General features: G+C 38.1%; 1 protein-coding gene across 10 annotated transcripts in view; it reads left to right on the forward strand.

Moving 5' to 3' along the window:
• Positions 1–23960, forward strand: part of MARCHF1 (membrane associated ring-CH-type finger 1) — a 755838-nt gene that overhangs the window by 608045 nt on the left and 123833 nt on the right. For all 10 annotated transcript variants that reach the window (XM_070608438.1, XM_070608408.1, XM_070608432.1 and 7 more), the window contains one exon: positions 1530–1580. In XM_070608438.1, coding sequence (XP_070464539.1) covers positions 1530–1580 — 51 coding nt within the window. The remainder of the gene's footprint in view (positions 1–1529; positions 1581–23960) is intronic.

Below are 23960 nucleotides of genomic sequence, written 5' to 3' on the forward strand. Positions count from 1 at the left end.
TGAGGTGTAACTAATCGTATTGGTGTGACTCATCTCAGTCTGTAATAACATCTCCACAGTGACATCAGGGGTTGTGTGAGATGGATGTTGCATGTGAAGGAAAAAGTACTATTCAGCTGGAATATCTGCAAGCCTGTGCATGACACAGTGACAGTTTACAGTGAATGCAGCTACTGTTTTTTCACAAGAACACGTTTGTCATAGCCTGTCATCACTGTGTTCCCGAAACTGTCTCAAGCAGTCATCTTGGGGCAATTTCAGACTCGCAGGTTGTTATAACAACTTAGTTCTCAAAAATGACCTCTGTCAAAACGCATCGTAGTTGTCTACTCAGGTCCACTTCAGTGCTGAGTCCAGATGCTCAAAAAATCTGGAAAAAAAAGAGTCCTAAAGTATTTCAGTGGCGATGTTAATTCAGATCCTTCACAAATTTTGGTCTCTAGAACAGGTTCTTCCAACATTTTCTCTACAGAAGAAAAGGTGTACTATGATCTCTTGGTGCATATAAAATTTATAATACCCATGCGTTCTGATTTGTCAGTCAGCTATCCACCGAAAGATAATTGGCAGAGTGGAAAGAGCAAGCAGACGAGACTAGACAGAAGGCCTCGGGCCAACCCTGGCATGGGCCCCAGCGCTATGATTGCCGGGAACAGAAGGCCTCGGGGCTTCCAACGAGGTGGCGCCACTCTGCGACATCCCTTTCTACTTTAAAATTGTACGACTTTTTTAAAAAGCATCTATTCAAAAGCTTTGTTGCATGCTTTTTTTCTGCGAAATTGGAAATTCTTTAAGAGGCAAGAAATGTGTGTATAATTTTTTTGAAACTTATTTTTGTTTTAAATTTTAAAATAATTTAAAAAGTATTTTTGTTTTTGAAGATTACCACCTGAGCTAACATCTGTTGCCAATCTTCCTTTTTTTTTCTTCTTCCCAAAGTCCCCCAGTACATAGTTGTATATTCTACTTGTAGGTCCTTCTGGTTGTGCTAAAACGTATTTTTAAGTTAAACAATTAAATGTTTTAAATTTTAAAAGTTCCTTTTAAATTTTTAAACTTTTAAAAGTAAAATAACAGAATAGACCAATAAAATGCTTAGTTCAGAAAAACATGAGTTAGATTACATACCACGTACCTGGTATGCAATATTTACTGACACTGAGAACCAGAATTTACTCAGAATTTCCTGGTAGCAAAAGGGGAAATAATTGGCTGTATTTCCATTTCTAATTTTATTTCAAAGGAAACACATACATTTTTCTAGAGAAATAAGCATTTCCTGGAAATAAATACTCCTAGACTGATATATACCCTGATGTTAATCGCAACACTTTCAAAAGGACACTGACATGTACTAGAAAAATAAAATTCGGTAAGACAAAGCCATCCTTTGTAAGCAATTTGTACGTCAATCAGTCAGAACAATATTATGGAGAGCATTTACACGTTGGCCTGTGCTGTGCTTTCTTTTCTCAGCAGTAAAGACTATTGCTATATTTGTAATCAATGTCTCTAATTTTATTTTTCAGAATGACAAATCCCCAGGGCGATCTGCGAGTCGATCAAGTAATATTTCAAAAGTAGGTGAACTGTATTCATTTTCTTAATTGTTTATTGTGTTCTACATTTTATGAGTTCAAGTAAATATTTTATAATGTTTAACCTGTAATTATTATTTATGAACAATACACAAATAGGACTTGTTAATGGTTTTAACAATTTTAAACTTTTACTGTGATAAAAAGCCATGATTTTACACAGCAAAAATGAGATTTTTTTTCCTCTTGAATGCTGTATGCAAAAGATAATTTGCTCCTTTCAAAGTGTCATGCAAAGTGTGTTTTTTCTCTCATTGCAAGCATCATAGCACTGCCACATACACAAATTGAAAGTATATCAACATTCATGGTACAATTTCCATGAATTCAATTTTTTCAGGTGTTTGGGCTGAACTATGCTAGAATTTAACCAGGACAGGTTTTAGAAATCAACTTAATTTAAGACATCAATTTGGACATATTTACTTTATAGAGTCAATGGATAAAGAAAACAAAATACTCCCCAGACTGTCTGTAAATCCAGCAAGACACCAGAGTGTTGAAAAGATTATAACATGGGAGAGATACTCTAGATTTTTATTTTGCCTAGAAAACAGAAATTGAGAGCCATTACCTAAAATGACACACTATGCAATGTATAGACTTGGTGCTTGGGGAGAGAAAAGTCATTTAGAACCATTTGTCAAATTGGAAAATTATGACTTCCAAAAATATAATTCAGACAAAGATGGATGTACCATGAATAAAACTTCTGTTACAGGGCTCCTCGATGCCAGCACCCTTCCACAGCCCAGAACTTAATTTTGTATTTGTCATTTTACATTATTTTCCTTCAAGAGGGCGCCCCCCCCAAATAGTAATAAACTATAGGCATTACAGAACATAGATCCACTTCCAGTTTAGAGAAGTTTTTGTTTTGTTTTCAGAAACAAAAGACCTTATTACTCATTGAAAAATATCAGCAGCTAGAGTATCAGCATTTTCTTAAGCTGATTTCCTGAGGCCATCTCTTATGAGACAAAGCCAAGACCATCAGGTGACACCTGCAAACACACTGCGTTGGTTACAGGAGTGGAACCGTACTCTTAGGAAACCCTAATATTTTTGATAGACAGTAAGCACACCTGTCCTTTGCTCCATAGGGAGACAATATCATCTATGCTGTGCACTATACACACATCCTTAAAACGATAGTGCAGAGCAAAAGCAGTCAACGTTTCTGCTTACCAGACATGCAGAGATGCAAGAGACCCATAGAGAATTGTATCTCAGTACTTAGTACTGAACATTTCTAATTACGTTCAAATCTGGGTACCTTCATAGGTATGTGGCTTAGCGGTTAAGGACACTAACTTTGCAGGAGAGGATCTGAGTGTAGGTTGCTGCTCTGTCACTTCTCACTTATTTGGCCATGAGACATTCACTTAACCTCCCTGAGACACAGTTGTCTCCTCTGTGACACGGTGGTGATGATATCAGTCACTTGAAGGTTTTCTGAAGTAGTTGTAAATTAAAGCAATACCTTTCAAATGTCTGTCATCTTAGTCACACCATGAAGAGCCTTGCCTGCACCTGCAGAACATTGTCATCATTCTGAAGGTGGATGTTAATGTTGACCTAGAGACTTGTAAACGGTTCTCACAACTCTTTTGTCACACCAAATATTGTTTCATGATCTGGGGGTGAAATCTTATCTGCATTTCCAAGCGGCTGTTTGAGTTTGACATAATGCAGCCTATTTATAACTTTTAGCCTTTTAATTTATTCTTTAAGAAATAAAAACGTCAGGAGTGTAGTTTCCCTTCTGTGAGTTCTTTCAGGCTCTGATAGTATTAATTGCATCCCTGTGTGGGAGATAATTAATGATAAAATTCATTATGTTCAGAGAAAAATGAGAAGCTCTCTTCTTAAACAGTCACTCTAATTTTAAAATAGCAAAAACTCAACAATCACCCACCCGTAGAGGTAAAAAGATTTTATTTTAGTTAAGCCAATATAACTTTCCTTTTATTTATGTTCAGAATGACAGTCACAAATGCTAAATACATGGTTGAGGCCTCACTGCTTTGTCATTAATTACAAAGTGATAAACTCTTCATTAAGACCATGTAACTTACCAAGTACGAAATGGGAAGATCTGGCAATGTTTGAGTCCTTTACCTTTTAGAGTGGTGAAGAAAACATTACAGTGGAACAAGGATATTTTTTCTCTACTTTTGTCAAAATAATTTTTATGTCAAAAAAAAGACTGTGAGCTTTTCAAGGGTGTGATCATCAGTATAACAGAGTAGTTAAGAGCATGCATTCCACAGTAACTGCTTAGGAGGGTTGTTTAACTTTCTTAGTGACTCTGTGTGTGAAAGGAGACTAGCTAACACTTATCTACCTCTCTGAGTGGTGCTTAGAACAGCGCCTGGCATTCACTATTCTTATTAAGGGGCTCTTAATTTATATCTCAGTGACAGCAGCAAATAAGTGCTCAGTAAATCTTTGCCAGCAAGTGAATCTGAGACATGGCTTATAATATATGCATTGTTTCCAGAGTGGAATAAGAATAGATAACAGACTGGACAGGATTAAGTGAAATGTTAGTGATCTGACGCAATTTTACTGAAAACAAAAATACTGCATATTCCCGTTTCCTTAAAAAGTGTATGTATATTTAACAATAATAAGTTAAGTCAATAGCAGTATTACTCATAACGGGCGTCTTCCTTAATTTTTATCAAGTTGGTACCATCCCCAATCTTTTGATACAGGAAAATCACAGCTACTACAGAGGACTCTATCCAGAATGAGACAGCAGAACTTAGAGTGAAGGAGTTGAGATACAACATATACATATAATATATACGTAAATTAAGTAGAATTGTATAACTCTCTGTGCACAAAAGATAACAAGACAAGCCTGAGACTCTTATCCTTAGAAAGTCCTACTGGCAAGGTTGGCCCTTGGCTGGCATCTGAGAACTTGGGTTCAGGAGTGGAGTCCCACCCTAACTGATAGGAATGGTTCATTGTGCCTAAACTGTGCAAACAATATGGTTTATCATAAATACCTGCTTTCCTTGTGGGAGTCTGGAATTTTGGTAACATCCTAGACAGCGGGTACCTGTATGACCAACTCCAATAAAAACTTTGGGCATTGAGTCTCTAATGAGTTTCCCTGCTAGACAGCACTTCACATCTGTTGACATGACTCATTGCTGCAGGAATTAAGCATATCCTATACTCACTGGGAGTAAACTTTTGCAAGTTTGGAAGTTTGCTTCTGGTTTCCTCTGGACTTCACCCCATGTGTCTTTTCCCCTTGCTGATTTTGCTTTGTTTCCTTTCACTGTAATAAATCGTAGCTATGAGTATGACCATAAGCTCAGTCCTGTGAGCTGTCCTAGAAAATCACTGAACCTGGGCATGGTCGTGGGAACCCTTGGTGTACTAGTCAAAAAGTATAGACAGAGAGTGATGCCTTCTATTTGGTGAGCATAGGATAGCATCAGAGAAGGCTTCTTGGAAGAATGGTATACAAACAGGGACTTGAAGAGTGGGTGTAACATAATCAACTGCCAGGAAAATATGTTTAAAGGGATATCAGTACAAGGCATGGAAGCTAGGAAACATGGATTATAAGGAAAAAGGTATATAAAATAGTTTTTAGGGGACTTTGAGATGGAATTTTGAATAATAAGATACATTCTCTTTAGTCCAGTAGACAAGTGTTATTTGGCTTGGAAACATACAGATGGATTTAGAACCCACCAAGATCCTTGAGAGGTTTTTAGCAAATATGTATGAAACTGAATGCTATTATTTTTGCTCTTCAGGATTGTAGAAACATGATCTTGCTGTTGTGGATATGACATACCCAAATGTGGCATAAATAACAAGTGTTGAATTGTTAATGAACATAAATTTTCTCCTAGATCTGTACCTCTGAATCTTTTTACTCTATTTGTTCAATTGCAATTATACTTTGAGTTTTCTGGTCTTCCCAACTTTTAATTTTTTATTAGTTTATGTTTCTAGTTTGTTTGAGGACATATAAGCCAGTTAGACCTATGGTTCTCTTTTGTTTTCTTATTCTAATAAAATTTGTGTGCCTTGGATGTTAAAGTTGATCTAAAAGCTATGGAGAAGCTATATAGGTTTAAAGTAATGTATGTGAGATGGTCAAAATATCTTCAGTGTGAACACAGCAGCATTCATTTATCCATCACTTTTTTATTTTTTGAAAAAGTGCTTTTGATATTAGTGCTTGTTGCTGCTTTTTGTATGGCTCACATATAGGTTCCTCAAGATGCAAAATTAGCTAAATTTGGCCTTACTTTTATTTCTTCTGGGGTGAGGGATCATTATATTCAAGTAGCAACAGTATATTGTGTATTTCACAAGAAAAATCTTTCAAAAGCAAACTGTCAAAAGGAAAGAAAGCCTTGTACTCTCAATTCAAATCAACATCTAGAATTTTCTTTTAAACAAAGCACTTTATGCTTTTTGGTCTATGTAGGAAGCAGCTCACAAAACCTAATCTACTTATGAAAAGAAATTCAAAAGCCACTGTGTTAACAAAATGATATTTCAGTTAGTTTCCATCATTTCCTATTACATTCCAGGGACTTTATTTGCTTGACAAAGCTTCATCTAAATTGTTCAGTTGCTGTCTACCTTAAAATATATATAACGTTAAGGCAAAGATGGTATATAGTATATAAAATATTAGTCCTAAAGCTTTCTCTTGTCTGTGTACCCTAGTTTATTCTGCAATAAATGAAGATGGCTGGTATAGCCAATACAGTTTATTCAACAAACATTTTTTAAGAATGTACTATGTATAAGGTATTCTATGAATTACAGCATTTTAGGTAAGTGTTGTCTTTTGATCAAACACATACCTTGAATTTAACTTTCGTAAATCTTCATCTCTCCATATTTTGCCAGATTTGCCTTTAAATTGCAACTTATTTTCTAGCAAGGTCAAGGTGAAAGTGTTCCCAAATGTAAATCTACTGGGAACTCTTTCAGCTGAACCTGAGCCAAGCATTTACATCTCTGAACAGGTGTTGAAATGTTCTAATTTATTGAGAGATCCATCTTGGTTTGCTTATACAAGGGACCTATAAATCAGCAATACCCTCAGACTACATACCTTTAGGGGGTAAGTTTGATAGGTTGATGAAGTAAAATGGGGTGTAGAATTAGGAAACAACTAGAAATGAGGTGGACTAATTTGAGAACTGTCATAGAGCCTGAGTCAGAGTCTGTCCTGAGACCAAAGCTGAGTAAATGAGTACAACTTGAGTTGAATTAGGAAAGGTGGTGATGGAAGATTAAGACAGCCTGAGACCTACTTACATCCTGAGGCTTTTTCTTTATATACACTCACTCCTTAGGTCTCATGAGTATATAGAATCAATGCACCAACAACCCTCACATAGATACTTCCCGCCCAGGTTTCCGCCATGAATTCCAGACTCAAATAGCCTACTCAAATTTTCCACATAAATGTGTACTAGGAATCTGTCTTAGGTCAGGTTTCCCGGAAGCAGATCCCTAGATGAGAATGTTTTGCAGTGATTTACGATGGGAGTGTTCCCAGGAGAAGCCATTAAAGAAGTAGGAGAAGCAGGACAGGCAAGAGGAAGAAGTCAAGAAGTTTCTCCTGAACCCGCAAGGGGAGTCTGCAGTATAAAAGGAACTTGAGATTGTCCCCACTTGAGGCATGGAAACAGGGCTTTCATCCTCCCACACCAGCCATTCACTGGCTCAGGGTAGCTTAGAAGGAGGGAAACTTCTGGGCACTTCAACTCTCTTCACATGCAGTTAAAGCTGTCTAAGAAGCCAAAGACAATTTTCCAAAGAGAATCATAGAGAATCATAGGTGCAGGACTTTAGAAACAAAAGTACCCAGATGCTGAAGGAGCCATGTATTGAAACGGTGAAAGGGACCAGAGTGGATCTTGGCAGAACACTGGCCGCATCTGCTATGGCCCATCCGTTGCACCACTCAGATCCATATGAACTCATTCCATTCTGTCATGGATATTTATAGAAGATGATTGGTCACAATTTCTGAGGAAACAACTCAAAGACACAGGTTAGTAGAATGAGCTCTTGCTATTGCAGCTGCCAAAGCTGTAACTGATTCATCATCTTCTACCGCTCACTCCAAATATCCCTCATTCTTGATTATCAGTTCTGTTAGACTAGGTGGCTTACTGGCGAGGTGTCTCTGACTTCCAATCCTGATTACCATGCCCTTAACAGGCTCTGGTTGCTGTAATCAACCGTTTGAAGTTAAACCTGGTTGTGGATAAACAAAAGAAATGCTGCAGTGGATCCCTCAAGTTTTAAAATGTTTCTTCCTTCCTCATTATGTAGCAGCAACCCTATCTCCCCCTAATGAGCAAGTCCAGTTGTTCGGTGAATTGCTGCTCTTCTTACCAGACAATTTAACTTTTGTTATCAAGCTCATGCGGGTCACATGGTCCAGTCACACGGTCAACTGATGTCCATGGTCAGCCCTTCCAGTCTTTCTAGAGCCAAGTAGCATATGAGGAGCTGTTGTCCAAATGATGAAGAGAACTCTGCTGGAACAGTATGGAACAGTATCTAGAACACTAGGGTTTTCACTGCAATTCTCCATTTGAGGCTTGACAGAGAAGCCACATTGCATTCCTATTTACTACAGTACCTCTAATAGTATGACATTTGCCACTGATTATGGCTCTGGCATCAAGGTTGCTTGTATTGTAGCTGGAACTTCTGTAGAACCTTCTCTTATTCTAGGCCCCACTCAAAACTAGTAGCCTTCTGAGTCATCTGATAAAAGGTCTGAGTATTATTCCAAAGAGTGATTTTTTTTCTGCCTCTAAAACCCAGAATCCTACCAGCACTCCGGGTCTTTCTTAATAGTAAGGTAAAATGCAAAATTTGTCCTTCACTCTAAAGGGAGTGTATTGACCTGCACAACACAGTGGGAGCCCTTACATTTTCACTGATTTGGCCAGCTCCTGAACATTTGTAGGATTTTTCTCCTGCACTCAGGAGCACACATGTCCTAAGAAGGCACTCAGATTATTGGCCTTTCCTGCTCATTAGATCTAATTAACAGGATATCATTAATACAATGGACTAATCTGATGTTTGACAATTGTCAGACAATCAAGGTCCCCTCCAGTCTATATTGTGACATATCCCTGGGGCAGGACCAGGAATGTATACTGATGTTCATGCTAGGTGAGTGCACACTTCTTTTGATGCTCATTTATGATGAATATTGAAAAGAACACATGATAGGGTAATAGCTTCATACCACATGCCAAATATTGTGTTGATCTGCTCCGATAAGGACATCACTGTGGCACAGCAGCTGCAGTAGAACCACTACTTGGTCACATTGGCCAGAGTCTACTGCCATTTACCTGACCCACCAGCTTTCTGCAGAAAACAGACTGAGAAATTAAATGGGGACATGAGGAAAACAATCACTTTCATATCTTTTTAATTCTATTTTTTTACACAACAGCCAAAATGATCCTTTTCAAACATAAGTCAGATAGTGTCTTGCTCCTGTTTCAACCCTCCAATGGTTTCCTATAGCTCTCAGAGTAAAACATAAATCCTTATATTGACCGGGAAGCCGCAAGTTGGCCCTGCGTTCTCTCTCAAATTGTATTTCTTATCGTTCTTCCTCCTAGTCACTCAGCTCCAAACACACTGACCTCTTGCTGTTCCTCAAACAGACGCTTTTGCTTCAGGGCCTTTGCCTCCATGCTCCTGCTGCACCAATGCTTTTCCCCCAGAAATCTGCAGGATTGGCTTCCATGATTTTGTTACATTTCTACTCAGATACCACCTTATCAGTGAGGACTGATATCGCCCTTCCTGCTGTATTTTTATTTAAGGATTTTATTATAATCTGCAAAATTATGTATTTTCTTAGTCGTTTAATTCAAACTCTATGAGAACAAGAACTTTCTTTGTTCAGTGCTTCCTCAGCACCCAGAAAAGTGACCGATACGTGATATACACTCAGTGAATATGTGTTGACTGAATGGTGCCTATTTTGTTTTGTTGGTTTTAGAACACAGGCTCTCAACATGGAATCTGTGGATGTATAGAGCAGTGATCTTTGGACCAGGCCAGTCCATGAACTCATTGCCGCCAATACCCTCAAGATAGATAGAAGGTATAAGTGTTTATAATAGATGTAATTGATGCCCCACCCAGATGCTCAAAACCAGCCAACTTCTCCCACCTTCTCTGAATGTTTTCAGATAATTCACCAGCTGCCTCCCTCTCCAGAGATGTTCCCTAAGTCAAATGGCAGTCTTTCACCTTGGATACATAACATGTGAGCATTTTTTTTAATCACACTTTAATACCCACCAAAGAGCATCTATTGCAGAAGAGGCACTAAATAATCGGGTGGAAAGGATGACCCATCCAGTAGGCTCTATCCTAAGCACCTCCATTCCTGTACCAGGGTCCATACATGGAGTAGCCGTGGTGGCAGAGAAGGATGCTATGCATGGGCATCAATACCATAGTCTCTTTCTTACCAAAGGTAATCTAGCTACCTCCACTGTTCAATGAATACCTGACCTGTCAGAAGCACAGACTGATGTTGAGTGCCCCAGTTTAGTACCATTTATGAAGAGGACCAAGCAGCTACTTAACAGCAACTTGATTGCATCATATTCCATCCAGTTTGGGTTTGCCTCTCATGTCAGGCCAGACCTAGGGTGGAGTAAGTGAAGCACTGGGCTCAGACACAAAATTTAAGGAGGTACCAAAAAATTCAGTAATCAAGATAAATTTTGATGCAATATTTTGTTTCAAATGTCATGCAAAAACTCCATGATAAATAAAATGTCAAAGTTTTAAATAAAAACAGGGTCAGTGCTATATCAGGCCATATGTAGCCAGAGGCAAAAGGAAAAATCTATAATACTGATTTTGTATTTACTTAAATTTTTGATATTTGTTCATCATGGATTTTTTGCATTAATTTTGATCTTTTAAAAATATTGCTTTAAAATATTTTCTCTTGATTACTGAGTTTTTTGGTGTCCCCTTACATTATGTACCTGAGGTGACTGCTTCACTCCCTCACTCTAGTCCTGACCCTGTGCCTCATGTGACAGCTTTCAGCCACCACCAACAGCTGAGAATTCTGCCTAATATCATCTAGACTCAGGGATTCATTTTATAGCAAAAAGGTGTGGTGGTGGAAGTGTGGCCATGGAATCCACAGGTCTTAACACCTACCTTATCAGCCAGATGCTGCCAGACTAATACAGCAATTATATAGCCTTTTGAAGATGCATCAGAGGTATCCGCTTAGAAAAGCTGTCCTGGGAGAATGGGGCACTGTCTTATAGGATGCAAAATGGTTTTTAAACCAACAGCCGTTAAATGGTGCTTTGCCTCTTATTGGTTGAATACTTAGGGGGAACTAAGGAGTAGAGGTAGGAGTTACCTGGCTCACCAGTTATCACCCTACTCCCAATGATCCACTTGGGGAATTGTGCTTCCCACAGCCATGACTTTAGGCTCTGTGGGTTTATAAATTCTGGTTCACAGAGGGGACCTTTCCACCTGAGAACACAGTAAGAGTCCCACTAAACTGTAAGCTATGACTGCTACCTGGTCACTTTGAGCTCCTCCTGCTAGTAGCCTAGCAAGTAAAGAAATCTGTTACATTTCTAGCAGGAGCAATCAACTCTTATCCTCATGACAACGTTCTACATGTTGGTAATGGGGAGAAATATGTTTGCTCCTCAAGTGATATAGCAGGGTGGCTCCTTCCCTTGTACTGTTGTGACTGTAAATGGGCAAGTATAGCAACCACAGCCTGATAAGGGCATGGTACCCAGTGACTCAGATCCCTCAGGCAGGCTACCTAGACCAGCAAAAGAGTTGACAAAAAGTGAAAGGAATCTAGAAGGGTTGTGCAGCGAGGGAGATGATGAGTATCAGTTATGACCTCGGAACCAAATGCAGCAATGGGGGCTATATTTCATCTCACTTATCCTCCTCTTGTAAGTTGTTCCAGAAACTGTAACCAATCAGAATCTTGAAGAAGCTTGTCATGGTGGAATGAACATGATGTGAATCACAAGTGGATCTGAGTGGTACAAGGAGTCATCTAGAGTGGATGCTGTTGATTGCCCTCCCAGATCCCTGCTACAGACCAGCATCTCATCAGCCAGCTGCTGTGAGTGTTGGCTGATAACAGCTACAGCTGCTCCGTCTCCAGGGACCTGCCACTGACCAAAGAGGGACTTTCTCACCGGGGAGACTGTATACTCCCCTACTCCAGCAGGTCAGGGGACGCTTGACAGGAAGCAGGGCACTGACCCCCTTGCCTCAAGGTGGGAATAACTCTTGGTGCAATTTGTGTGCCAGAGCTTCCGTATGGGATCAGCTGAAGCTAGGGCCCAGGCAAGACAACATTCTGGCTATCTCTGCAGCTCCTGCTTTGTAACTTCTTCCCTCTGCCTGTTTCTAAAATAACTGCCCTAGTAAATCGCTTGGACAAGAATTCTTGTCTCAGGCTCTGCTTCCAGGGAATCTGACCTAAGCAGTTTAGAAACAGTTATAGCAATTCTACATTCTTACAACATCCAATCACATGCTAGTTTTTAACTGCATTTTTTGAATATTTGTTCTTAAAGGATTGGAGAGAGAGAGAGAGAGAACTAGTCCTTCACCAAAGATCATTTGGGAAGCACTGCTCTTGGGCATCTAATATATTTTTAGAAAGTCCAGATTTCTAAATTGCCTAGAGTGCTTTAGGGTCCAGAAAACAAAAACTGAAATTATTTTAGATTAATTTGAGTGTGTGTATATTGATGCCTTTTGGGAGAGAATACATGGTTTTCATCAGATGAAAAATTTACAAAGGTGAGAATTATGTCTTCCTGTATCTATAGAGAAATGCACATAAAAGATCAGTCTTTCAGATGATGATGAGCTTCATTTGTTTGCTAAAACTGGCTTGATCTGCCCTATTACTTTTTGTAAAACAAAATATGACAGCATCTATGATTTTTCACTCATGTATTGAATAGTTACAGAACTCCTATTTATTGTATGTAAGAAATTATTGTAGATGCCAGACATTCAAAGCTATCAGAGCTACTAAGGTCACTGCCAGTATGAAACATATATTCTAGGAGTATTGCACACTTTTCTGGATTATTATCTCCAGCCAAAAGGGTTTTTGGCTTTTGGATTTGTTTTTTTTTTCAGAATTTCATCTAGGATGGGTCTCAGTAACCCTCCTGGATCTCAAGAACCAGGAAAAGCCCTAAGTTTGGGAAGCTTTGGGTATCACAACAGGTCAGCCACGCCTTCAGCTAAAGCATTTTGAGGATCTGAGGGGGTCTAGTCTTGGGGACCAGATGGGGAAAGCTGTTGATCTGATGGATCATTGGTTGAGGTGACCTCTGTGACCACAACCAAAGGTGATAAAGGGCAACTACCTGCAGGGATCTTGATTTGGTTACTGTAACGCTAGCTAGCTTTTGTTAACCAATTAAATATGTCTGAGGCCTCATGTCTATTCTGGCAAATGATAGGTATGGGAGGGTTTGAAATACACTCTACTTTTTCCTTTGGTAATATGGTCCTTAAACTATGTAATCTTTATTTAGTTGTGGTTTCTTTCAACATTAGTACCATATTTAATTTGTTCAGCCTTCTGATAACTGGAAGAGTTGGAGGTACTTTTTTCATGTACTTTAATGTGACCAACATTTGGATGGTTGGTGGGGAAAGGGATTAATCTCTAAAACAAGAAAATTTGGCTTCACAGTATCTCAGGTCTGCTTTTAATTTCACTTTTAAGTATTGTCCATGATGAAATGTCTGAACAGAGCACCCACTAAGAAGTTAGGATCAATAACATTTTATCTCCTCCAACACTTAGTAGATGGATGTAGTCTTTCAGTGTTTAATCAGTTTGCATTCTATCGGCTCTCTAAGCATCCCTTAAGAAGATGACTTATTTCCAGGAAAGTCCAAAGTCAAAGTAATTTTAGCTGAAAACAGACTTAGTTGTTAATAAACACTATGTTTGTGGAGGTGAAATTCAGAAACAAGGCTGCAGGTTGGCTCATGAATCAGGCACAATAAAGCATGGGATTACTGTTGGCATTTAGTCTGTATGCCCCGGATCTCCTCAGCTGAAGATCTCTGGCTGTCACTAGAAATGTTGACAGCTCAGATCTCCTGATCCAATGCCCAGCCAAGTACAGACTCCTAAAGAACTCAGAAAAATATGTCATGCCAACCACTTAGTGGGAGAAAATAGGCAGAGCAGGAAAATAGAGTGCCAAGCAATATATTAAGCAACAGTGGCAGTGGCTAACTCAACATGTATCAGATGGACCAGTTCAATTTAACTTAAGGTCTTCAATATTGTCCTTGCATATTTTGTTAATTTCCTTTTTTAGCATAATATAAATTAATAGACTCATGAGATGAATTTAATATCTTATGTCTTGTATGTCTGTCTAATGACGTGAATAGTTCTCACCCATCCTACAGATGAAAGGGGAAGTCTTTCTCCAAGAGTCTGTATCCTTCAGGTTAAGAAGAAAAGAGTTGTTTTATGATATATAGAAAAGAATATTCTACACAGGTGAATTTTCAGGAGTGAGTAGCTGATTATTGACTCTTGAACAGTGCTATCCAGTATGGTAGCCATTAGCCATGGGTACCTATCTAAATTTAAATTAATTACAATTATATAAAATTTAAAAATAAGTTCTTTGGTTGCACTGGCTACATCGAGTGATCAACAGTTACAAGTGGTTACCATATTGGACATATCGGACAACATAGGTACAGAATATTTCCATCATCAGAGAAATTTGTATCAGACAACACTGCTTCTCTAGAAAATATGTTAAACTCCTCTGTGGAAAGAAGTAAGTGAATGGTGCCTGGATGTTTTCAACATAGCTAGAAAAATATTCTCAATGTGGACAATATGTGATAATACTTAAAATGTCAATTTTCAAGTTCTTAAATCCTGACACCTGTTATTCAGCCTTGCTTGACTGAAGGTAACATTCTCATAACAAGAAACATTGAAGATCAAGAACTATTGATCATGAACGGGTCCCAGGGAGTTAAAGACACAGCTCTAATTGTTGTGACTGTGACACCATAGTAATATTGGAAGATTTTCCAGACTAAGTCATAAAACTAAAGTGAACCAGTATTTGGTTCCCATAATAATTGTGAAAGGGAATGAATAACATGTGGTTTTGTGGTGCCAGGGGGAGAAATCCTCCCTCACCACTGATCGTCTGTTATTTTATACAGAGCAGAAATAAAAAACAGCTTTGCAGTTGTAGTTTCTTGTCCAAAGGAAGGGATTTATTTTAAGTGAAACTGATTTCACTCAAGTTATTTCTAATTTTTGCAGATACTCATATATTTCAATGTGATGAATCTCAGAGAAAGAGGAGCATACATTCAAAGTCTAACTAGCCATGAATTAATAGTTTTCTGGGATGTTGGGAGGTGCAGATAGGAGATGGTGTAAATAAGAGAAGTGAATGCTGTCTATTAATACTCTAGGAAATGATAACTTTCTCCTTCTGGATTTCCTCAACTAAAACTTCAGTGCAAGAAAAACTGATCCGAAGCCAAATTGGTGTTTCTATTCTTTGAATATCTTTAAGGTTCAATAAACTATACAAAATTTCTTTAAATTCATATTACTTGACATGGAGTTTGATGGTTGCATGCTTGAATTTTTCACCTATTATTTTATTTTGGGAAATAATTTAATTTTGCTGATTTCCTCCCTCATGACAATGGGCTGCATTTAGTGCCAGCAAGTGTAAAGATTGATCAGTCAAGGACTTGGACATATTCTAGCTCAAATACTACAAGTAAATAAAAGAGGCATTGTTTAAGTCACTAAAAGTCAAAGAAATCAGAGTTTTTGATCAACTTTTACCCATTAAAAGATGACATGTTGACATGTTGTCTGTAGGACCACACTAACATCTCCTCTCATTGCCCTTCCCCTTTTCTGTTATTTCTTTTATTGTTAGATATTAACTGTCTTTTTAAATTTTTTGTGGCCTTGGCTTTTGTTCTCTTTTTTTCAGGTTACAATTGAATCATGGTTTTTTTTGTTGCTTTTTGTTTTTGCTTCTGTAACTACATCTATTTGGTTACTCGCTATTACCTAATATTCTTTTCCTTTCAGAGTCTTTCACCGCCCCCTACTTTTGAGCTCTTTCCATGTATCCTACAGTGAGGAGAATGTTGGCAGCTGTGATATTAATGTAATTAATGTGCATAGTCAATTTGGATTGACTAGGCCAAATAAATCCACTTTGAGACTTAAACTACCCAATTTGGCTGTCTTTGTTGATCAGATTAACTGGATAATTGTCAAATCTGTATCTCAGTAATTACTACAGAGACACATCATGTATTCCCTCATTTGATTCTCATTTCATTGAAATTTACAATCAAAGCTCTATGAAGGAATAGTGACATATAAATAGCAGCAATTTAAGATGAAATTCACTAAGCACTTGCATTGTCTTCCATCTCAGCTTTCTGCTGAAGTGACGAAAGGAGAAAATTATGAGAATTCATCTTTCTTGCCGCCACCAGGAAAAGGACGAATAAAGGGAATTCTACATCCACTATTCTTAAAACCCATAAACATACTGAAATCTCAGACTTAATAACTTTTTATTTTTACCTTTAAAAATGAAAATAGAATAAGTCATTACTTTTTGGCTCATCACAGGCCTTCAGTCTGCTGGAAGGAAAATTTTTGCTGACAAAACTACAATAAACTAGTGTTTCAGTTTTTTATTCAGCAAGCATCTTTTGTACCTGTTCTGTGCTGGGTGAAAAGAATATAGCTTCCTACATCTTGGGATGTACATTGAACTTGAAAGGCTGTTAGATGGGTCACTCAGTGATTATATTTCATATTAAGTGCTTTTTTAATTCCCAACTTGACATTTCCACTATTTCAAGATGATTTTATTTATAAGAGAAAGCAAAATACTAAAATTACTTTTCGTGCCTTCCCATCTGAAAACTTAGGCAAAACATGTATGCCAAAAAGCTAATAACAAATTTGCTCTTCCCTAATCCCTGTACTACAAGGTAAATTGTACATGGTTTGCAAAGACCTCTAAAGGAAGAGTTCAGTAAAAAGTCTTTGTTCTGACAACAGAAGAAAATGACTAAAAATAATAAAAACTGTAGTAATTATCTAATGGTTCCACAAATATTTCATTTGATTACTGCATTCCTAGGTTTTTCACAGTGAATTTTAATGGCAGATTCCTTTTCTACATAGGCATACACTGTACGAAAAAGCATTTTCCTCCTGCCAACTGAGTCTTTGACTTGCCTTGTTTTGTTTCTAAATGGAAAAATACCACAACAATAATAACATTTATTGAAAATTTGTATGTCCAACACTGAGCTCAACCCTTAACCCGGGAGATAAAATTTTCAGTGTAGGTGTTCAGAAAATCAGACCTTATGATAGAGGTAGTTCAGTGAGTATATATATTCAGGGTATTTGAAGGAGATTTGGAGAAAAATATTAACAGAAATACGGCCCATCCATCCATCTTTCCACGTACTTTATCCCCTGCCACGTTCATTCACCCACATCTGAACCCAAGTGAGAAAATAGAACAACATATAATTTATGTGTAGATCATCTTTCCCAAGTATAAAGAGAAGCTTTGTTTGCTGCTTAATACATAATAAAATTATATTTTTTAGAAATATTATATCTGAGGTAAAAGCATTGTTTCATATTGAATGTTATTTTGTTATTAGCACAATACAAGATTGGATTTTAAGTTTCTTGAAGTTGGAACTTCACAATGTCTTACTAATGTTAATAAGGATACTTAAAGAGCACCTGCTGTGTGTCAAGCATCCTAGTTAGTACTGTACTCATATCATCACTACCCCTGACAGGAACCTTTTTATACCGATTTACAATTTAAAGATTAGAAAACTGAAACTTGGATTAAGTAATTTACCTTAAGTCGCAAGTTAGTGGGAGAGCCTGGATTTTTAACCTAGGCGTTGTACTCCAAGAGTTACTCATCCATAGTCTATTGTGCCAAACCACTCCCACACTCCTCTCTGACTTTTTTTCAGTGTGACACACACAAAAGTGTGAATGGCCATCACAGACTGTATAGGACTCATACTATAGAAGGAAAGGGAAGTGATTTCAAAAATAATTGGAAGATTAAGGTGGTTGTATTAAGAAATGATTTGGGGTGGCTTCTTTTGATAGACAGTAGGAAGTGCTTTGGGTTTCTTGAGAAGGGGAAGAGCATAATAAAAATGGTGCTTAAAAAAATAATGCAGGGGCAGGCCCAGTGGTGTAGTGGTTAAGTTAAGTTAGTGGGCTCCACCTCAGTGGCCCGGGGTTTGCAGTTTCAGATCCTGGGGGTGGACCTAGCACCACTCATCGAGCCACCCTATGGCAGCATCCCACATAAAATAGAGGAAGATTGGCACAGATGCTAGCTCAGCAACAATCTTCCTCACACACACAAAATAATAATAATGCATTGTAAACTTGTCACATGTTGCATTTAAGATGTGTGCATTTCACTGTATGTAAAATTTTACCTAAAAAACGTATTGTACGTGGGGCTGGTCCCGTGGCCGACTGGTTAAGTTCGCGTGCTCCGCTGCAGGCGGCCCAGTGTTTCGTTAGTTCGAATCCTGGGCGCGGACATGGCACTGCTCATCAGACCACGCTGAGGCAGCGTCCCACATGCCACAACTAGAAGAACCCACAACGAAGAATACACAACTATGTACCGGGGGGCTTTGGGGAGAGAAAGGAAAAAATAAAATCTTTAAAAAAAAAAAAAAGTATTGTACACAAATACGGAGTGCTGATTAATGATATTCATTCTGAATTATTTAGGAATGAAATGTAGTGGTATGCAACTTACTTTGACATGAATCATAAAAATAAGATGGATTTGTGAGTGGATAGAAGTATGGATAAATAGATAAAAATGTGATAAAGTAAAATTAGTAAAATTTTAAAAATTTGAATATTTATATACGGGAATTACTGCATAATCCTTTCAACTTTTGTGTATCAAAATTCTAGAAAAAAACAGAAACATTGGTAGCAGTATGTAGGATAGATTGGAGGAGCAGAGAGTAATGCTCAGCTCAGATGCATTACAGTAAACTAGATATGAGCTGTTGAGTATCTGGACAAGTTAGTGACAATGGGAAAGAAGAAATTTTGATCATGATTAATATTTAAAATAAAGAAATGAGTTACCCTTTAAAAATTAGTAATAAGAGATGAAATAAAGAGAGATGAATCTTATTGAGATATTCTAGCCTGGTAAAAAGAACAAATGGTGGTGCTCTCATAACCTGGCATTAAGGTCCTCGGTGTGACAGGTGCCCAAATGCTGACATTCTTTCGAGGCACTTCTGTAGCAGCTTTATTTAGAGACTGACAAAACTGGAATTCTCACTAACATTGGCAACATACTTTTCAATTGGGATCTCATGCCCTTCTAGAGCTTCTTTTACTGGCTACACCAATGTATATCCCATACCATGTACTCTTCCTCTAATGTGGCATTCATACTCGTCTTTCAAGAGAAAGGCCCTATGTTCCTTCCGTTGAAACTAGGTGGACCTTTGTAATTTCTTCAACCAATTGAACATACCAGAAGTGATACAATGTCTTTTAAAGCTGGGTCAAACTTTTGCCTGCTTCTCTCTCTCCTGACACACTCCTTGAAAGCTTTGAAATGATAATGTAAGAATCCTGGCTGCCCTGAAGCCGCCATGCTGGAGAGATCACATAAAGAATTCACATGAGATAGAGAGAAGTGCCCAAGGAGTCTCACCTGTTCCAGACTCAGCGGTTGGAGTCTTCACAGCCCAAGTGGCAGACACATGACTGAGTGAGCTGCCATGTGATTCCTGCCCCAAGCCTTGAAGCCTCCCCAGTTGACACCAAGTGAAGCAAAGAGAGTTGTCCTTGCTAAGCCCTGTCCAGATTACAGATTTGTGAGCAAAATAAATGTCATAATTTTAAGCCACTAAGTTTTGGGATGATTTGTTACCCAGCCATCATAAGTAGAACATATACACACAGACTTTTGCCACTGAGGTCACTTTTTCCTAGCAGGAAGACCTGATTTCTTTCAAGAGTACTTAAACCCACAGGAAACATGAATACTTGCTCCTTAGCAGTGGAAGTACATCTTATTCCAACTAGTTTTCTCTCCTCATTCCACAGGAGTGGCCAGAATCAATTAGTCTCTTATCTTTAAATTATTCTAGATGAGAGACAGACAGCAATCTCTAGCTTCCAAAATCTAGATGATAAATATCAAACTCAGGCCTACCACCAGTCCGTACATCATCTTTGTGCAAAGTAGAAAAAGGCACCACTTACTCAGGATATTATTCTTCTGTCAGTCATAAAATTGCCATAATATATACTGATTTTATTAGAACAAAATCTTTTACTACCGCCTGACTGAAAATTATTTTACTTTGCTAAGCTATAATGTCTGTGCTGTGAACGGCACCAGTAGAGGACAGTGTACAACCTTCACAACTATACAGGCCAGTCTGAAAATTCTTAATTTCCCTTTACTTGACTTGAGACAGATGGAAGCAGTCTTTCAACCATACTGAATAGCACTTTTTTCCTATCCATCTTTTCTTCTTTACATAGCCTAAAGATGGTTAATGGTCTAGAAATGTCACAAAACTAGTTTGCAAGGGCCATCTCTTACCAAGCCCTACATAGACGCAATAGCATGGCCTTTAATATATGGCATGCTATTTACCTGTTCTAAGGTGTGTTTGTGAAACAAGAATAGTCCCATTTAACATAGCCCCAATAACATTTGATTATTATTCATCTATTCAGCGAGTATTTATTGATCTTATATATATATATATACACATATCAGACACAGTGCCAGGCACTAGGAATACAAGGCTAAGCCATGAAATTTATAGCATAATGAGTTATTCAAGAAATCATAAAATTACACAATTATTTAGCAGTAAATTTTGATAAGTGTTATGAAGGAATTTTAAATCATAGTGGAGTATCTCGGAGCACAGGTCTGGATTAAGAGCAGAGGTTCAGGCTTTATGCCGCAGAGATGGTGGCTCTAAATATAGGAAATGATATTCACCCAGAGTAAATGTATGAAAAAAAGATCAGAAGTCTAATGATAGAGTTGTGAGAAACACCCCTAGTTCCACAGAGGAAGGGGGACAAGGAGCCCTGGAAGAACACAAGAAGTGCAAGAGAGACAGGAACAAACCTCAGTGCTGAGTACAGGCAATCAAAAAGGAGAATGTTTAAAAATAAGCTGGTGTTCTAGAAAGCCAACGACCTCAGACAGTTTAAGGAGGATTGATACTGAGGAAAGATTATGAGGTTTGACAAACATGCAAGTATTGGTCAACTTCAACTTCAGAAAAGGGTCCTGAGTTTTATGATAAAGACACAAGGAGGATATTACAGCTTCACAAAGAAGAGGAATTCCAATTAGGCTGTGGCTCCAAAAAAGACTTCCTAGGTAGGTTGAGCCTAAGCTGAGCTTTAAAGGTAAAGTAATGGTTAGGAAAAAAATGAAGATAGGAACAACTTGTGCTAAGCCATAGAGAAACAGAAGAGCATGACGTATTCCAGAACTACTAGTAGTTTGGAACAAACGGTTGCTTTTAAAAGAATGACAGAGAATGACTTATCTGTAGTGAGAGGAGTAGTGAGCAGATCGCATAAGATCCTTGGACTAAGTTAAGGAGTAGAGCTTTACAATGAAAGTTACGGGAGACATTGAAAGATTTAAAACAGGAAAATAAGGTGAAGAGATCTGAGGTTTAGTAGGAGCAATTTGGAAGTAAGGTTGATCAATTTAGAAAAAGACAGACAAAAAGCAAGAGATCAGTTAAAAGGCAAGTGCAGTTGACCCAAGTGAAATACGGGAGTTTAAGAAGTGGAGATAAATATGAAATATCCTTTAAAGGGCCAAATATTTAGGACTTGAAAACTCTGGCATTTGGGGACTAAATGAGGGAGGAGTCTAGGATGATGTTCAGGTTTTCGTCTTATTACCAGGATGAAAGTGTGGGGCATATACTGCCATTTATTGCTGAAGAGGACACAGGAGTAGAATATGAGTTGAGGTATCCTAGGGTTTTCTAAATGGAAGTAGGCTCTAGGCAGGGTGATCTGGTCTGTGGGAAAAAATAGACATATCAGCATAAACACTCAGAGATTTCTTCCGGTTAATGATCAATTAGGGTATGTTTAAGTCTGGAGACATATTCATGGAAAATCCAGTGATCTTTTGAAATCCTCAATACAAGTATAAACATAAAGCCCCAGATTTCTCATTTCACCTTCTCCCAAAGCACTCTGGCAGGAAGGGAAGTAATTTCAATCCTCTCTTCTTTCAAAGGATTTGGATGTTTTGAGAGCCAAACACTACACTTGATGATTTATAGCCACATCTCACAACTGCACTGCACACTTCGTTCCTCTTGCCCAGATCCCACACCACAATGCCAAATGCTCATGCCCAAAGTACATGACTCATTAGTCCATGCGCTCATTTTTGAAAAATCAGGACAGTTAGTTAGAGAAGTAAGATGTGCATTTTTTAAGCAATATTGACAAGTGCAGAAAGTGGTTTCACCTAAAAGGAGCTTCCTTTACACTTAGTGAAAAGTTAAAAGTCACTGTGTTTGTCTAGCTGACGGAACAACCTGATAAATAAAAATGTTAATATGTGCAAGGCATGGACCTAAATTTCATTAAGCTCCCATAGTTCCAAGAACCCAAAACCAAGAAAGAAAATGTAGAAAAATCCAAGGTATTCCTAAAAGCGTTAAGTCAGTCCCAAAGAGACACAGACAGTAAAGAGAACAGTATTCAGTATACTGCTGTCAGCTGTATTCCACATAACTCACACAAGTAGCTTATTTTCTGTCCAGGAAACGCTCTGGGATAGTAGAAGAGATATATTGAGTGTTTATTCTAAAATTACCTAGTGTGAGACTTCAGACATCTGTTTCCTTAAAGGAGTCTGCCTGACATTTGAACTTCCTTATAAAATTGCATTAAATATGTATCAGCTTGGAGGGCCTACCAAAGTAGAATAATGCATTTTCAATTTAGTCTTGGTTACACTTGACCTGTTTTAAAGTGTTTCTCTAATGAAATGGAAGCTATACCAAAATTAATTCTATGCAAGAGGTAGAACAGATTCTGCGTTATTTAATCATAATGCATACCATCCACTTTGCCTGAGCGTAGAAACAATACAGAGATGGCGATTACTTTAATCTGGCAGACCTGATAACATTGTCATAATAATCAAAATGAAGTTCAGGTGGTTTTCTGACCTGAATGTAACACTTGTGTTTTACTATAAGAAATAAGGAAAGGCAGGGAACCAGAGAATTCCGCTGTGGCAGTTTTAGCTTGTAACTGTACTAATAATTCTGTATCAAGGGCAATTGAGCTAAGGAAGAAGGGTCAAACATCCAATCTTCTCCATTACTATCACCTACTTATCTGCTAAATGCCAGGCACCATTCTAGGCATTTTTCACATGAATTAATGCATAAGTGAGTTCATCCTTACAACCTAGCCTGCTTATTTAAAAATCACACTTTTTACAGATGAAGAAACTGAGGCCAGAAGCGTTTCAGTTACACACCTGGCGAGTTAGAAATTTGGGATTCCAGAGGCCATATTTCTTCCTCTCCAGCAGGCTGCCCTATTCAGTAATATATCAGCGCACAGTGTGTGCCAGGCGCTCTGCCGAAGGGTGAGAAGAAACAGTGGGTAAAAAGTCATAATCCCTCACAGAGCTTTCACATAGTGGGAGCGACCGACAGTAGACAAATAAAGATATAAACAAGATGGCGTTATCAGATGGTAGTAAGTGCTGCTGAAGAAATAAAGAGTTGGCATAGAGTATGAGAGGAAAGGCGGTATTTTTTGTTTGTTTGTTTTCAGTGAATAGGCAAGGCCTCTCTGAGAAAGAGATATTTTAAGGAGAAACCTGAATGATGCAAAGGCACCAGACATAGGTGAAAGACTATTGTAACAGGGAACACTAAACTAAAAAATTCTGAGGCAAGAATGAGCTTGGCATCTTCCAAGTAAGTACCAATAGAAGGCTAATTTGGCAAAAATGTAGTAAATAAGGGGGAGAAAAGAGTGCAATAAGATGGGAACAAATCATAATCCAAGTCACCCAGAAACTTGTAGAAACTTCTGTGCTTCATTCTGAGAATAATGGGAAGCTATACAGGAATTATGGTAAGAAAATGACATAGTCTAAT

Source organism: Equus przewalskii, chromosome 2 (assembly GCF_037783145.1).
Source record: "Equus przewalskii isolate Varuska chromosome 2, EquPr2, whole genome shotgun sequence".
In the NCBI taxonomy this organism is placed as follows: domain Eukaryota; kingdom Metazoa; phylum Chordata; class Mammalia; order Perissodactyla; family Equidae; genus Equus; species Equus przewalskii.